Here is a 17,726-nt window from a genome sequence, read left to right as displayed (position 1 = left end):
TTAGAAAGAGCTGTTTTCATTGGTTGCTATGAATGCACGACAATACACATTAGATCATGCTAGGGCGGTAAACTAACAATGAACTCAGCGCCTATTGTTTCTTACTTTGTTTCAATAAAACTCGCCGCACCAGTGCTTCTTCGTTCGCTTTCGAAAGTCAAACATTCACGCATAACACATTTTCGCTTAATGGTTTTGCATTTGCTTTTTCATTTTGCTGTAAGGAAAGTTTCGTTTTTGAGTTTTGTCGAACGTGAACTGTTACATTGGAAACAAAGCGCATTTTCTTATGGATTATGAATAATTAATGATGTCCACGCATTCTGCCCTATGCGGATGCTCTACCACTGAGCTACATGAGACTCGTGGGAGCTTAGCCATAAAACTAGGTTTGAATGTTACAATTTCCATGTATACTGCCAGGATATGTAATAACCGTGAAAGAATGTGTGGAAAGATGTAAAATGATCCGTTTAAAGAAAATGTTGCTCTAACAGAAGTGATCTCTAATATCCAAATACAACCCTTGCCCCAGTTGTTCAAAGGGTGAATAACGCTATCCACTGGATAAATCACTATCCAGTGGATAGCGAAGTAAGTTTTCAATGACAGTCATCCAGTTGCTGGCGATTTATCCGGTGGATAGCGTTATCCAACCTTTGAACAACTGGGACCCGGTCATCAACAGGTGGTTTTTGTAAATACCATTCTCTACCCGGATAGTCAAAATCAAAAATCTGACATACTTGGAAAAATAAAGGACCTAGAAGGTAAGCAAGTTTTGAGTTTTTATAATGCAATGCCATGTGAAGTACGTTGAACGCAGTCATACCTCTAATGACCGCCTTTCTCGGTTTCTCGGAGGATTTGCACTCCAGCTGAACAGCATCATTCTTATCAGCGCTTAGTTGAATCCATTGACGGCAGGGAAACACGTATCTGAAAAACAACAGAAGCAAGATCTTACAACCATTACTTAGGAGATGATCACGTGATACCGGTACCAGTTTATTCGGTTCTAGCAGAAACCCATAAGGGTTGAAACGTGTAACTCCCTATGGTTCGCATGGTACAAAGCGTCTGAACATTCGTTTGCATTAAGTACCATATTTGGAAATCAGGAGAAAAAAATTAACCAATCAAAATTGCAACATTTGGATTACTTTCAGCGCGCGCTAGCTCGCGCTCGATGGCGTATGTACAAGCTTGGTTGAATAAAATTAAATTAAGTAAATCAGGAAGTAGTGCAGTGAGCTTACTTTTCTCCAGTCTGAGCTTGAGAAACAATCACTTCATGTAAGAACCAACCAGTCTCCTTCCCAGACCCCTTGACCACAGATCCTTCTCTTCTGCGGTGTCCCACTGTCACGTGAGTGAGACTTCCTAAATTTTTAGTCACAAATTTAAAACTGTCCGTTTGTCCTCGTCGCAGGACTTTGTTCTTGGGGCTGTTTTCTATCTGATATTCCTGAGATTTTCTTTCCTCTCCTTCAAGTACGATCCACGCGTTTTGTGTTGTTCCTGCGTGTTGCTTGTCACTTGTGAGAAAAGTTATTTCAAAAGCTGTCGAAAGGAAAACGAAAAGAATCGTATATAAGTTTCATATTAGACAGAGTTTGAAATGTCACTGCACAACAAGTACTGAATTCCTAGTACTGTACATTGAGCATGAAATCCAGTGTGGAAAAACCTACAATACATCTGATAATTGCGAATTGCCTTAAGTTATTTTGTTCTCTTTGTGTCGATAGACAAAAGGATGCTCGCAGTAATTATTGTTCGTAAAGCAACATCTGTTGGGCTGAGACAACTCTGAAATTGCCTTATATGTCAATGAAATTTAAATTTTTCAAAAAGAGGGGGGGGGGGGAAGCAGGATGCTCCTGTAAGCTAGCTACGAACTGAGAGCTGTAAGAACTTTGGAAGGGGTATTTGCAAACTGCAGGAATCTTGGAATAAAAAGCAATATCTGGCTGGAAATTTTGCCTTGCAAAATTCAGGGTCTTCCAAACGCAAGTCATTTTTTCAGGATCCTGTCATTTTTCAAGTACTGGTTTTTAAACGAAACCGTTTTCGTTGAATTTTCTAAGATGAAGGTATCTTCTTCAACCGGTTACTTACTTATCGGTGACCGTGAATCATTGCTTTTCTTGGGATTTGAACAAGTCAGCTCTCGTATCAGACTGCCATCATCTTTATCCTTAGCCAGCCACCGGTTGCAGGGGAACATATACTTTTCGTCGTTGGACTCGTTGATGATCTCCACGCCTTCAAGAAACCAGTTGGCTCCAAGGAATTTATTGTCATGCCAAATGCGAACTTTGGTAAGTTCACCTTAAGAAAAAGCAAGTAACAAATTACACGAGACACTTCGTTATAGAAAAAAACACAAAGTTTACTGTATAATAATAACAAACACGTTTTAAGCGTGCGTCATTGACTTTTAAATGGTGAGCAAAGCCAAGGTGCCACTATTAATGCATTTCCTCTACAAACGATAAAGTGGACGTAAATCTGGTTTATGCCAGCCTACAGGGCAGCAAATAAGAACCTTGAGCTTCTATAATGTTTCAGAACATTACTTCTACATTTCATTTCATTTTTAGATCTAAAATAGTTTGATTTGAAAAGTACTCAGGGATGGGGAATAAAATGTGGAGTGCATAAAGTTTAAACATATACTACTTATTAACCGAGAGTGAGGTCATTACAGGGGAATCTCAGACTGAGGCCTTGATGTATTGACCGAGCGACAGCGAGGTCAATACATCAAGGTCGAGGTCTGAGATTCCCCTGTAATGACCGAACGGACGAGGTTTATAAGTTATTTATTATATGACCTTTAAGCACTTTTCAAAAAAAGAGTATAATCAAGGGGGAAAAAAACAAAAACTGGAGGTAAAACTCGCTCTCGCTCTCTGTGGCTCTCATCGTCGCTCATACTAAAGAAGTATCGGTATGCTTATATTTTTCTTTAAGTTATTGAAAAGATAGTTATATTTTGTCGGCATTTTTTGTTGTTTTTGCCCCCTCGCTAGTAGCTTTCACTCACAACTCAAAAAACCGTCGAGCCGAGAACAATTTTTATAATGCCCGGTCACTACAAGAAAATAATGCCCGCTCAGCAGCCAATCAGAGCGCGCGTACTATTGTAGCCATATAATAAAGATGGATATCAAATGCCAATTTTTTTTCCTGAGGCGGTATTTCACTTCCGTAACTACATTCCTTCGTCACTTACCTAAACTTAATAAGTTCTTGAAACAGAAGACATCAGTGTGGTTTCTTTCAAACTTGTCTTTGTAAGTTTCAGAGTTCTTCAGCGCCAGCTCTCCACTGTCGCCGTTTTCACCAAAAATAATCATGCACACATTTGCGTCTGTTCCGGCTCCCATTACATCTCCTGTCTTCACGTTTATTTTGTATGAAGTCCCTGTTTACAAAAGTGAGAGCAGAGTTATGACATTACGCTTCCTACAGAGGCTTTTTGGGCTTATAACGCATAGGGTGACCAGATTTAAACCGACCTACATGTATAGTATTGCTATTCATTGTCGTACTCTATTAAGCAAAGCACAAACTTACTAAGATATTAGATGCTCTTGGCTGGCATGGCTCAAATGAGGATTTTGGCGAGAGAAAAAAAGTTTAAAATGTAGCTCTTAGTTTGTAGTATTTTTGTAACGATTTATTCGTTTAAATGAATTAAAATATTATTTGTCTCGCCCACACGACTGATAAAATTGCATAATGCCAAAGTTTTTTTTCATCATTTTCGTGTTATTTCGGTTGTATTAAACAATCTTATTAACAATTTTTTCCCATCATGTTCATTGGCAGAGTATGAAGGAGATAACTTACTGGTTAACACCTCTTCACCATCAACCTCAGCTGGTATTTCCTGGACTAACTTGCCATCTCCTGTTTTGGAAAACCACTGATTGGATTTAAACACGCTCACACAATGCGTCTCCATATTCCTAATGATCATCTGTTGAAAACAATAATACAATAATTAGAGCAGTTTTCAATTGAGTGTCGTAAAACCAAAACCAAAGTAATTACTGTGGCCAATCAAAAAGGAAACAGACAATCCAGTGAACCAATCAAAACTCGAAGCAAATACATGTAGCCGGAACAAAGCGCGGGAAAACAAGGGCGCGCGAGTCACGATTGGTTTTGGTTTTAGTTCTGATTGGCTGAGAAAGTGGCGCGAGAATTTTGAACCAATCACTAAGCGTAGCAATGCAAAACCAAAGCAAACGCAATATTTACTCTCGACACTCAAGTGAAAACCGCTCTAGTTATAGTTTCTTTCCTGTAGGATGTTGCCCTCTGTCATTTCCCTCCAAACTAATCCACGTGGTTCTGGTTTATCTGCTAACCTAACTCTCCACCTTGCTTTCGTTCTTGCTAGCAATTTTTTGGCTTCTCTTGACTGCCTACCTGTCAATGTCCACCTATATATATATAATTTATATCATTCCTGCTATAAGACCTGCCCATTTCCATTCCATTCTATTAACAATTTCCAAATGTCTTTAACTTGGGGCTTATATTTGATTGTCTTGTTTCGAAGCTTGTCTTATAGAAACCAAAACATTCAAAGGCCTGTTTAATGCTAAATTATAAATTGTCCGTTACCTACTTTTTAGGGTTTTTGTTTCAAACGATGCCCAAAACATCCACTGACTATTTTCTACCTAACATCCATGTGGAGTTTAATTCACGCCAAACTAAAAAGATAAAGTACCTTTTCCAGGAACCAATCAGGGCGGGTGCCCTTACCGTCGCTTGCGATCCTGACCTTCAGCAGTTTTCCCACATCATCCAGATCCATTCTTATCAGATCAGCACCGCCGCGTTCAAAGCGTGATTCATCTTTATCGAGCACAAACTCTGGAGTTGTACCTTCAGAGCCGAACATTGTCATAGAGATGGCAGAGTCTGTTCCTGCTGATTTCACGTCACCCGTGTACACGGTGATCTCGTATTGCACGTCTGTGAAACAACAAAAGGATGTATAATTTTTAGGTATCGTGATAAAATCAAAGGATTTTCATTAATACAAATGTAGCTTGCATTTGATAAGATTTGCGCAAAAATTTGTTAACCTAACCTTCACTTCCAACCTTGCTATCGTTATCAATTATTACTTTCCAATTACATTCCGTTATTTCTTGAGTAACATTAAACAAAATCAAAATCAATCAAACTGACTTTTATTAGTTTTGGATAGCTACACAACTAATGTCAGTGGTCGTTCTAGTAATAACGACAGCTTGTTCAACTGTTTCTCGGTTTTCTTTAGCCAATGAAAGATATGTATTACGCCATTGCAACAGCAGTGATTGGTTACCTGATCATTTTGGCTTTTACTTTGGTGAGCATAAACTACATGCCAAAGAACTTACGTGGTTTGTAAGTGACAAGCTGATCGTCTGACGCAGACAACACCCGCACCACCTTGCCATCTTCTTTGTTCTGTGACAGCCATCTGTTACACGGGAAGAAGAACTTCTTACCACTCGTCGGTACATCCACCTCAACCTCCTTCACAAACCAGCCACTGTCCGCGCCATAACCATTGTGAGACAGTTCGACTTTCTTCACCTCCCCGACATCTGCAGCCTCTACTGAAAACGTTTCCGTTAGGCCTGGAGAGAAACCTTCTCTCTGTATGAGCACCAGCGGGATCTTTTCAGTGGCTGCTTCGCTGCCTATCAGCACTATGTGCGCCTGCGCTTGAGTGCCTGCATCTGATTGGTCGCCTGTGGTCACGCGGATCGTGTAAGCTATAGCTGTGACAAAAACAAAATGAAGAAAAAATATTATTCAGAGTTCATAAAGTAGGAAAGAAGTGAAACTAAATTTTCATTACGGATAAATCAAAAAGTCGGGTAGCAGCTGTCGCAAGGTCTCAAATAAATGGCTCACTACCTTTCGAGAAAATAACAAAACAAACAACAAGAACAATAATGCTTCGAGCCCCCAAAACAATAGCAACTGGTACACTTGGAGTCTAGTGGAACTACAAGCTTACGAGAACTGCCACGCTACTGAAACTGAGCCATGTCACACTTACTAGAACGTTTAAGGTATCACGGAAGGAAAATTGGCGTTTTCTTTCCAAGTGAAATTCTGTGCAAACCATCAATGGTATCTCCAATAAAGTATATATTTTCTGAAAGCTTATTGTATAAAGATTGTAGCTTTGGATTTTGTTTTGATCATATAGACCATAATAAGCAACGTCAGCATTTTGTTTGCAATTATGATGTTGCGCAACTTTAGGTTTATTTGAGAACAAATTTACATGAGAGCCAAAACTTTTATGTGGAATTTGATCTACATATATTGGTCCAGAAAAGGGTGTCTCTCAGATTTTTCTTTTCTTTTCTTGAGAACAAATTTACATGGGCCAAAACTTTTATGTGGAATTTGATCTACATATATGGTCCAGAAAAGGGTGTCTCAGATTTTTCTTTTCTTGCTCCATTATTTTTTTTTAATATTTAATTCTAAAGAAGCCCGAAAAAGGCCATTTTAAAGTTTAAAAATTCATAAAAAATTAATGGAGAAAGAAAAGAAAAATCTGAGACACTTTTTTTAGACCAATATATGTAGATCAAATTCCACATAAAAGTTTTGGCTCTCATGTAAATGTGTTCTCAAATAAGCCTTAAGTTGCGCAACATCATAATTGCAAACAAAATGCTGACGTTGCTTATTATGGTCTATATGATCAAAACAAAATCCAAAATTACAATCTTTATTCAATAAGCTTTCAGAAAATATATACTTTATTGGAGTTACCATTGATGGTTTGCACAGAATTTCACTTGGAAAGAAAACGCCAATTTTCCTTCCGTGATACCTTGAGCAACCAAAGCAATCTTAAACTTAAACGATTACGACCGGACGAGGACTATTAAAAAATAACAATAAAAAGTTTGTCTCACAGTCAAATATGTAAAGACAAAGTTCAAGTAAGAAATGGACATGGGGCCAATTCACCGGTTCACCTTCTCTAGAAAACCAGAAACGGACAGAAGGGGGAATAGCTTTTTAGCTTGTTAGTTACCTTCACGAGCAGCCGCTGCCTCCTTCTCGCCTTTACCAAATTCCTGCATAAATATAGCATCTGCAGTTGCACTTCGGCTAGCTGTCGGTAAACTTTCGTTGCTCCGACGCAACGAGCTCCGACTACCTCCGAGACTGCTACGACTGCTTCTTCGTGGACTGAGGTTGCTGCTTTGGCTCAAAGACCCGAGGCTCATAGCGCCCACAGTGGAGCGTTCACCCTTAGAAAGGAAAAAAGGCGGTGATTGAAACGGAATTTAAAATATAAGCTACTCATTCCTAATGATAAAATGCTAATTGTAAAGCGAATGATGTCCGGTACAAAGTGCAAACCATAAACTATACTGCACACTAGATTTTGTAAAGATAGCTCTGGAAAGCTCAGTTGTCGTTGTTGTTGTTGTTGTTCGTTTTCTTTTTTCTGTATTTAAGATTTTAACAACAGCGGAGAATATCACGCACGAATGTTTTTGTGTGTTTTTTTTTTTAAATACAATAAAATTAGTAATAAAAAAGTTGTTCATTTAGTAGGAATACCTCGAAGCCTTTTACGTAAAGTGTGCGCTGAATTTTTCCCTCTTCTTTCTTCTTAGACAGCCATCTCTCACAGATGAATGGATAAAGCTTGTCGGTTTCGAGATCTCGGACTTCCACACGATCCACAAACCAAGATGGACTAAAATTGGAGTTGTCATGGCGAAGCTTAACCTTGAAGATATTTCCAAGTTCGGCGGCTTCCAGAGTAAAAATATCTTCCTGTCGAGTAAAATAAAGCAGCTTTTAGAAGCTTTCTGCAAAAGAAGCCGTTTGGTTTGAGAGGCAAACACGTAACACTCTAAAAACAGCAAGCAACTGACGACGTTAAACAGTGTTTTTGAACATTCCTATCAAAAGAAATTAAGAAAGCATTTATAAGGGCGAGCTGTCAAGATGTCACGAGATGTCTCTGCGTTTTAGGTCAGAACGGTTCTATAAACTTATAACAAAGTACCTTTGCTCATAAACAAAATACGCCTAGTATACCAACATGTGAAATGCTACAGAGAGAGTTAAGTTATGATAATAAGAAGCTAGACCATAGAAGGCCCTTATTTTCAAAGTACGCTTTCTTTTCAAAACTAGCGAGTATGCACAAGACGGAGAAACGCGCTTTCCCCCCCCCCCCCCCTTCGGAAAGCAAAAGGCATTTTAGGCACTTCAGGCATTTTACACGTGTTCCTATTCTAATAATCAGGATTAGTAGCCTTAATATAAACACAGCAATGTAACTGAACACTCACATTTCCTCTTTCAAATTTGTTACTGTATGTTTCTGACTTGCCAAGTTGTCTCTCGCCCGTGTCTCCATATTCTCCATATACGGTAATGAACACGTTGGCATCTGTTCCCGCGCTTTTAACGTCACCGGTAAAGACGTGCACTTTGTACTTTCGAACTGCAAAGGAAATTCCAACTGTTAATTTTTAGGAGGAGAAATATTCAGTCACATTTCGCCATCCTCGACGTAGCTCATGCAACGTAGCTGCCGGTAAAGTTTCAAGTCCCAGAAGTGGTCAGGATGTAAAAATATAGGAGATAAGAGTTACGAAAATGATCAGTATGATTTCATTTAAACAACTTCTCCCAACTAGCACTATACGATTTATGTAGTGCTCTGTGGGGGGAATTTGGGTTTTGACGCTGACTAACGCCTACTTACGTTCCAGTGTTTCCTGAGCGAGTTCCTTAGTCTTAAATTCTCCATCTTCCGTCACTGATTCCTCTATCACCTTATTAGGAATCAGCTCCCGCACAACCGAGCCATCGTCCTCATCCTTTGCCAGCCATCGCTTACACGGGAATGTGTAAGTTGTGGAGGTCTCACCGTCATCTTTCAGACGCCGGACCTCTACTTTGTCGAGATGCCAGCCAGGTGTCATGCCTTTGTTGTCGTGACCGATTCTGATCTTCTCGATCACGTCGCCGACATTATCAAGCTGAAAAAATATATAACATGTAAAATTAAACACTTAATGCTGTTAAGCAAGGGAATCAAGCAAGCCTGCAGCTATTAAAAAAAACTCGAAGTTCAGTTTGTCGTTTTATTCTTCGTGAAAGAAAGTAAACAAGAGATCGTTCGTAAAATCGAGAGAAAAACGTTCGGAGCGAGACAAATGTTGTAAAATGTACGAGATTCGAACCCAGGAAACAGTATTTAAAAGCGTGTCAAAAATGCCTTCTCGCAGAAGTAGACCCCAACTGTGGTCTCCACGTGAAACGGCTTGAAGTTTGCTACTCCCTCCGGATGGTACGCTAGTCCATCACAGGCAACCCAGCATTTTTGTAAGAATTCCCTTACAGTTCGCCGGTACCCATTTGTACTCCGTGGTGGAGAGAAGCACGTTGAGAATAAAAAACACAACACAATTACTCCGGGCAGGGTTCGAGACCGGATCGCTCAAATTCAGAGTCCAACAGGTCTTCCAATAAGTTTCCTACCTTGGAAGCGCAAAAGAATTTGTTACTTTGTCAACAAAAGGGTGAGTCGTGATGCTTGGCGACCTCTCTTATAAAAACCGCGCGCTTAGACTTCGACCTTAACTAGTTCTCACTCAACAACTTATTTAATATGGGTCAGTCAAGTCCTTATACAACAGACAACCTGAACAGACAGAGTGGAAGAACTCACCTCCTTGACGAACTGGTCAACAGAGCCTCTCTTGAAGGAATCCTTCTGCTTCTTTGACGTGTCTGCTAACATAACCTCATCAGTGCCACCATCAGATCCGTACAACACAATGTACACATGCGCTGAGGTGCCAGCTCCCATCATGTCACTTGTGTACACTGTCACCTCATATGGTACGTCTAGGAAAGTTGGAGCATACGTTTAAAAAGGTTACTACGTTTATTATGATAAACTGCAACATTTACTGACAGAAACGCATGCATTTATTGTATACATTTACAGCAATTGCACATGTAGTGGGGCCTAAGAGAGTTTTTGCCTTTGTGCCTCGAACCAAAAGTGGGTTCCCCTCCCTGAGTTAAACACTGTAATTTTACCTCCGATTTCTCAAGCTCCCCGATTCTCGAGCCAAATTTTGTTTTCTTTGGAGGTTCAAAAACTCCGTTTCCCACTATACGGGTCTTTTATTTAATAAGATAAGTAAATAAGTTCTTTAATAAAATTAACCGACATTAAACGGAAGTCAAAAATTCTCAAAAGAGGTTTTGGTTTTGTTCAATCATATGCTCACTTTAATTGAACCGTTTGCAAAGAGAGATGAATCTAACAAAACAGCGGAGAGGCATGGAGAGGTATTGGAGGCGGCGTGGCTAAGTGGCTAGGGCGCCGGACTTGTAATCCAGAGGCTCCGGATTTAAGTCATCCTCCCTGCCACTAGATGGATTTGTGTTAGGTCGTCTCGAACTCAACTCCTCCGCGCTTTGTAAATAGCTAACCGGTCAGCCTCCTGCCAGTTGGGGTTTAAACAAGTTTATGTTCAATTTATAATATTTGTTATCCATTTACAGTGTCCTTAATTAGCACATCAGTGCTAAATACATTGAAACATAAATAAAGTGATTTATTTAATTTTTTTTATTTTTATGGTTTAACGTCCTTACATGGTGTGTACGCTTCCTCCGCGTCCACACCAGGAAGCAGCTCCCTTTCCAACTGTCCATCATCTTTGTCTTTGTCCAACCAGCGGCCACACGGGAACACGGCCCGCTGACCCAGCGATGGAGCATCGATTATCACCTTGTCCAGAAACCATCCAGCAAATCCACCTTTGTTATCATGGCCGATCCTACAACAGGAACATTGATTTGAGAAAATAGAGGATAATACATGACTGCGCATCCGTACCTTCTTTTGTATTTGGTGTGTTCACTGTTAAGAGGTTATCTTTATATTTCAACGAATATGATGGCCATGTCCCATGCCTAAATTTAGCTAAAATCCGTGACACAGTCCGTTTTATTATCAACTTGTCTTCACGTTGACAACTCCCGCTGCGAATTTGGAAAGCTGGCGGGCGTTTCGAGTCCTTCGTGGGAGCAAAACTGGGGGGAAAAGGGGGGAAGGAGTCTTGTGTGTTGGATCTAAAATCTGAAGTTAAAAGAAAGGATACATTTTCTACGTGTTTACATTTTACCTGATTTTCTGCACCTCTCCAGCATTGGCGTCGATGCTGAAGATATCTGTCTGACCACGCTCGAACTTGTTCTTAAATGTTTTCGAGGTTTTGAGAGGAACTTTGCCTGTTAAAAAAGAACTAAATTGTATTAAATGAATTTTAAATATAATACCATTTATTTTACCTATGATCTCTAAAGAGTCAACACGCTTATCATGTCATGTCTTAGTGAGGAAAAAGTTTATATTGAATTGAAAATTTCTTACAGGAGAATACATTGTCAAACATAAGATGCAACTTGGTGTACCAATAAATTCTCCCAACTATCAACAAAAGAAATGCATTGAAATCAGTAAGGAACACTGGCATTTATCTTGGAGTTGAAAAATATTAAAAGACGCAAGCACATAACCCCCTCCCCCCCCCCCATTCAAAGCCCCCACCCTAACCCCCAAAAACTCTGTTTGTTTTTTTTCCATCGTTACTTCCGCCCTCTCCTAGACTATCCCACATGTACAAGAAAGTGTCCAATCACACTAACTTTTACTTAACTTTAAAGATTCTTTCAAAAAAATGTATTCAGGACTATCAGTCTTATTCTACATCTACATTTAACTCAATCGGTAAAGTCGGGAGACATCACACCAACTTTCCTTAAAGGAGCAATGTACGGTATATTGAGTCATTTTTCTGATTCCATTTAAATTGAAGGAAACCTCACAATAATAGTTTTTTCTGACATAGAAAAACAACAAAGGAGTAATAAAAAGGCGAAAATAACCAAGAATGGTTTCGACTGACAAACATTAAGACAAATTTTAAACGACAATTTTGAAAAACTCTCCATTTTATGTTTTTAAATGTGTGATTACAAAAGTGAAGCTGATAAAAAAAATAAAAAGTTCAAGCATGTCTAGTCCTGAGTGGCAAGTAAATTCTTATTATACTAATCACTTACCCGTATCTCCTTCCTCGCCATACATAATAATATAAACATTAGCATTCGTCCCCGCCCCTCTGACGTCACCAGTAACAACGGATACTTCGTAGGTTGTGATGCGAGCTTTTAAAACAATCACAGCAAAATGTCACATTAGATTCAGATGTACATGTATATTATTTCAATTTCGGAAATTATTCGTCTTGTTTGAAAATTGTATTTTTTATTTTATTTATTTAATTGCCTGGCCGCCTGATCCCAGTTCGATTGCGATTGCGATTGCGATTTGCGATCTCCCAACTCTTCTAAATTCAATTGAATCTGAGGGCCACAAACTTGTCAGCGTTATTTGATTCTAAATCGAAGAAAATCGCCAGTAGTAGTTCGTAAGCAGCAAAACGAAATTGCAAAGATGCAAAGGTTTACAAAGATTGACCAGACGACAAAATGTCAAACCAATATGCGCAAATGCAAAAAAGTATTCCGAACCGTCTTACCTTATTATAGGAAATTAACGATACATGTTATTAACGCGAATTTCAAAATTTCGCGTTAATTTTATTGATGTAAACACGTTGACTATAAGGATTTAACCAGAACTTTTCTTAAATTCGCGTTAATTTATTACGCATAAATTTTGTTCGCGTTGTTAAAATGCTTCGTTATATTCCTATAATAAGGTATTTTTTTTGTTAATAAAGAGGAAACGCGAGAAAAGATCACAAACCTTTGGCCTCGAGATCTACTCCATCCGCATTGGAAATAAAACTTGATTTCCTGTGTAAAGATCTCTTTCTTTCCAGTTTCAGAGCTCGCTCGTCAACAACAACAAGCTCACGACAAATCTGTCCGTCGTCTTCGCTCGTTGCTAGCCAGCGGTTACATGGGAAGACATACTTCTCGTCGGCTAGTTTATCTAGGATCTCAATTCTGTCCAAATTCCAAGCAGACTTCAATCCACTGTTATCGTGCCACACTTTGACTTTGCTAAGTGGGCCAAGGTTGACACAATTGAACGAAAAAATATCCTCCTGTGGAAATCAGTGAACAGATACATCAATAGTATTGTGGTAAAATTTTATTCTTGGTTTCTTTTATTTCCCTTTGTTCTTGTGTATGGTAGTCTATTATTATAAAATGGAACAAGGGCAATACAATTGGACCAAGAACAAAATTGAACTACAACATAATCAAAAAAATAAACGAATAATATTTTTAAAACCATTCTAGGTCTTAAAATTGAATAGATATTCTCCTTCCATCAAGCATTTCTTATATTAGTTTTCGGAATCTCTTGTAGTTGATGCTTCTTTATTCTTATAAATTATTCTCAATTATTCTCTTATACACTTCTTCGATCTACCACTTACAAAATTTCAGCTCGCTCATTGGCTAAAAGCACGTCAATTAATCCTAAACAGTGCAGATATGTATGAAAACGTTCATCAACTTCTTTCGAGAACAACAAAAGCTACATGCAAACAGCTGTATCTTTATTTGATTATAAGAAAGATAGAACGCAGTTCTTACATTATTCCTTTCAAACTTGTCCATGTGAGTCTCGGATTTTTCCAGCTTTCGTTCCCCAGTGTCACCAAGCTCACCGTACACGCAGATGAACACGTTTGAATTCGTTCCAGCGCTGGAAACATCTCCAGTAAACACGTGTACACGATAGGTGTTTTCTATCAAGGATTCAACAAAGCGTCAGTTCGGTTATGTCTATGATGCATGGCTTAAACAGGATAAATTGTTTTCTAATAACAAATCAGGAAGAGCTCTCCCAAAAGATCTAGAAAAGAAATCGCACAGTAAATTACGTTGTAAAGTGAAGATATGACGTCTTTCTTCACGCACTCAGTTCGTCTCCCACAAGAAAACAGTCTAAGTTCTGATCAGAAAAACAACTTCTGTACTAATAAAGAAGCTCGACGCAGATTTGTGTAGTCATTGGGGTTGTAACTTGAGCGTGAAAATTTAAAACCAACAACCACAAATCAAAGACTAGCTGTACTGGCATCTTACTGTGAATTACTGTGCGAAATTGTTTGAATCGAAAATCAGACGTTTCGCCCGTGGAGGGTAAACTAAAGGCATACACATCAGCTCATGAAACTTTTTCGACGTCCAAACAGGCAATCAGCTAAAGTAACTTCAAACAAGATGTTGTGGTTTAATAAATGTGACTGCTAATTTTTTCTCTCTGGACTATAATTACTTTACCTGCTAATGAGCCTCGTCTTGGTTTCCCATCGGCGTCCACGGGTACCAGTTCCCTCACGATTTGTCCGTCGTCCTCGTCACGAGCAAGCCAGCGGTTGCATAGAAACAGGTAGTTGTACTCATCGCCGTCGCCCATCTCTTTCACGTCCCCAGACTTCCTGCGCTTTTTATGCGGTTCCTTCTCCTCAGGCTTCACGCGGCTAATTTCCACCTTTGCGAAAACGTGTAACAAACTTCATGTAAGCACAACAGGAAAAAGACCGCTTTTAGTGCCACGTGCATAGCGGCTTTCTATCGTAATCATCTTTTGACGTGCTAAACAAACAAGACGGACCGAAATCCGCCAATCACAACCCACTAGCATGACCTTTTGAACTTGTGGGCTCATTTGCATGAAACCAACACCGGTTTGCATTGGTTTGCAAGTCGAAAGACGATGTCGAAAGGTGGATGTAGGAAGATAGCTATGCACGCAACACTGAAAGCGGGTGTAATAGAAAAGTGAGCCGGGATTAAATGTTACCTTATCTAAGAACCACGCAGACCGCATTCCATTGTTATCGTGACCAATACGAATTTTTACCAGAGGTCCGATATCCTCGCACTCCACCTGCAAGATATCAAAAAAGCCTGATTAGTTAAACAACCATAAAACAAGGTCGAAAATGACCTTGACAGATTCAGACTTGATAATGACGTCTCCTGCTACGTCACGGACAACGCATCTTGAAAACGTTGGCAAGTTTTTTCCTAGTTTGTCGTTCGTAATCCGTCTTAATCTTCGTCAGTCGAAACCATCCTTGTTCACTTTTGTATTTTATTTTTATTACTCCTTTGTCGTTTTATATGTTAGAAAACTTTTATTTTGCTGTTTCCTTCATTAGTTTCAAAGTGATCAGAAAAAAACATGTAGTTGCTCCTTTGACGACCTTCTTATTTCTAGTTTTTTGGTAACTTCAGCTACAGCAACTGAAAAGATCACTCAGATACTATAACAAACATGTAACCTCTGAGCTTTGGCACAGTAATCAAATTCGATGCTTTTTCACTGGCAGTGAGAACCATTAAAATTCTCGTGACCTTTTCCTGAATTTGATTACAAAATTAACCCACTTTTACTTTCGCAATAACTTACTTTGAACTTGTCAGCCTGGGCTCTTTCAAAGTTGTCAGACTTGTTTCTCAGGTCAAACTGGTCTGACTTGCCATTCTCCCCATACATAACAAGAAACACATTGGCGTTTGTACCGGCACCTCTGACGTCACCAGTATACACTGTTACCTCGTGAGGGATTTCTACTCGCAAAAAACAAAAATTAATTTAAGTTGTTAATGTTAACTCTAAACTTACAAAAATGAAGGAAATCATAGTCCATTTAAATTTCTTAGAAAAAGAACTAATTATAAAAATAATTTAAAAAGATGCAGCTAAAGACGATGGATAAAAAAATACCTTCGTAGCTATGGTTTTCCAATGAAAAAAAATAAACTCACATGACAAATCGAATAAAAGATTCCTATGAGCAACTTTTTGTGACATCTGGTACGGTGCTTTTCTTACAGCATACGTCTAACTCTTACCAAATTCAAGGCGACACAAACAAGTAGTGTACTTAAACGAGCTTACATCTTTTTTTTTTTTCATAAATGTGCGCAAATAAGAAAAAAAAAACAATAATTACTGGGATTGGTATGAGTTTGCTGTCCCGGGTACAATTCCCGTTCAATCTTGCCATCATCTTCATCGTCAGCCAGCCAGCGGTGACACGGGAACACCACCTGATCACCACGTGAAGGTATGTCCACTGTGACGTCATCAAGAAACCAACCAGCTGCACCTCCTTTGTTGTCATGTGAGATGCGCAGCATTTCGATCTAAACAAAAACACGAAAAGACGTTATTTAACCAAATGTTTTAAGTTCGTCATCACGACGGTCACCACGACATTGCAACAATATGATAACCTATTTTAGAGCTACAATTGTGGCCAAAAGGTTTTGGGACACTTCCCTTTTCCTCATTTTTTTATGTGGAAATTACAAGTAGCCAACAGTCTACACCCATAGAAATAGTCTTACAAAGATCTAACCCCGACACCCCCTGAACAATGTTGAAGTCCTAAAACTGTGAAATATTTCGTGACACATGTTTGACTCCAGACACCCAACATTGCCCAGGAAGGGGGGGGGGGGGGGGAGCAAAAAAAATTGCAGTTTTCGTGGAAAGATGAGTGTCACAAACGTTTTGGCCAGGATTGTAGCCTCAATATCCTTTAGCTTAAGCTACCCACCTTTCCAATATCAACGGCCTCAAGAGGAAACTGGTCAGTCCTGCCTCGTTCAAACTTGTTTTTCGTGTTTTCAGCGATTCTCAGTTGTAATTTACCAGTGTCACCTTTAGCGCCAAAAATTTGAACGAACACATTGGCATCTGTTCCCGCTCCACGAACATCACCAGTCTTCACCGACACAAGGTATGACGTGGCTGAAAAGGAAAGAAAAAACACCTACCTTATTACAGGAAAATAACGCACCATGAAAGTAACACGAATTTTAAAAAATTTCCCTTAATTTTAGTCGTGCTAATTCTTGTTTGCGTTAATTTCCACGACATTATTTAAGTGAAACGTTGATTTCCGCGACCTTAATTTCCGTTAATATTACTCCAGCTTCTGGATCCCGTCCAGATACAGTTTACGGGTATATCGTTTACGATATTTCCAGTTCATGCCTATTTTCTTAAGGGCACTTTGACATCTGACACATCAACTTCTTATGATTTGCCAAAAAAGTTCAATTTATGTTTAAATAAAATTTGTTCTTGTTGTTGCCACAAACTGCGCTTTCTTGTGTTAATCCGTTATTTTCCTTCATTTTGAAAATTTACCTCCTTTCGCGTTATTTCCTTTATTCAGGAGTAAGTTTCCCTCCATTCCGTTATTTCAAATACTTTAATTAACACGAGCGTTAATTTCCCATAATAAGGAATTACTGCTAGTTGTTTAGATCAACATCAAGCTATTACTGGCCGTTATTGCTCGCATGACTACATCGACAACAATTCATGTGGGTAGCAAATGAAAGTTGTGAGTGTTAAACGTACTATTCAGTAGACTTGTGCCACCAAGTGGAAGCTCTCTCACTATCAGGCCATCGTCCTCATCTTTTGCAAGCCACCTAAAACAACAACAAGCCATACGTCAAAGTTTTTCTTACATTTCGTTCTATTTCTTAGTAGTATTTTGACAAAATATTAATGTAGAAATTCGCTCGCCGAATTTTTTTCGCCCTATGTCCCACTGAGGCTTGGGTTCACTACCGATTGACAAGCCCTGACCGAGATCATTTTGTTGTGT

At 39.2% G+C, this 17,726-nt stretch overlaps 1 protein-coding gene across 1 annotated transcript in view; it reads right to left on the bottom strand.

The window, feature by feature from the left end:
- The window catches only part of LOC144650726 (lipoxygenase homology domain-containing protein 1-like), a 50,064-nt gene that overhangs the window by 1,434 nt on the left and 30,904 nt on the right, over nucleotides 1–17,726 (bottom strand). Inside the window, exons 21-43 of the mRNA XM_078510468.1 lie at nucleotides 17,474–17,547; nucleotides 16,662–16,855; nucleotides 16,053–16,245; nucleotides 15,506–15,666; nucleotides 14,894–14,980; nucleotides 14,371–14,581; nucleotides 13,678–13,832; nucleotides 12,875–13,178; nucleotides 12,166–12,270; nucleotides 11,226–11,331; nucleotides 10,693–10,877; nucleotides 9,752–9,930; nucleotides 8,783–9,059; nucleotides 8,364–8,518; nucleotides 7,621–7,839; nucleotides 7,085–7,304; nucleotides 5,415–5,801; nucleotides 4,754–5,001; nucleotides 3,862–3,991; nucleotides 3,242–3,433; nucleotides 2,122–2,334; nucleotides 1,260–1,563; nucleotides 833–939 (exon numbers count right to left, since the gene is read on the bottom strand). Coding sequence (XP_078366594.1) covers nucleotides 833–939; nucleotides 1,260–1,563; nucleotides 2,122–2,334; nucleotides 3,242–3,433; nucleotides 3,862–3,991; nucleotides 4,754–5,001; nucleotides 5,415–5,801; nucleotides 7,085–7,304; nucleotides 7,621–7,839; nucleotides 8,364–8,518; nucleotides 8,783–9,059; nucleotides 9,752–9,930; nucleotides 10,693–10,877; nucleotides 11,226–11,331; nucleotides 12,166–12,270; nucleotides 12,875–13,178; nucleotides 13,678–13,832; nucleotides 14,371–14,581; nucleotides 14,894–14,980; nucleotides 15,506–15,666; nucleotides 16,053–16,245; nucleotides 16,662–16,855; nucleotides 17,474–17,547 — 4,406 coding nt within the window. The remainder of the gene's footprint in view (nucleotides 1–832; nucleotides 940–1,259; nucleotides 1,564–2,121; nucleotides 2,335–3,241; nucleotides 3,434–3,861; nucleotides 3,992–4,753; nucleotides 5,002–5,414; nucleotides 5,802–7,084; nucleotides 7,305–7,620; nucleotides 7,840–8,363; nucleotides 8,519–8,782; nucleotides 9,060–9,751; nucleotides 9,931–10,692; nucleotides 10,878–11,225; nucleotides 11,332–12,165; nucleotides 12,271–12,874; nucleotides 13,179–13,677; nucleotides 13,833–14,370; nucleotides 14,582–14,893; nucleotides 14,981–15,505; nucleotides 15,667–16,052; nucleotides 16,246–16,661; nucleotides 16,856–17,473; nucleotides 17,548–17,726) is intronic.

This window comes from Oculina patagonica, chromosome 4, assembly GCF_052425735.1.
Source record: "Oculina patagonica isolate OP01 chromosome 4, crgOcupat, whole genome shotgun sequence".
In the NCBI taxonomy this organism is placed as follows: Eukaryota; Metazoa; Cnidaria; class Anthozoa; order Scleractinia; family Oculinidae; genus Oculina; species Oculina patagonica.
Note: the sequence above shows the minus strand (reverse complement) of the source record. Positions and strands in the feature narration are given on the sequence as shown.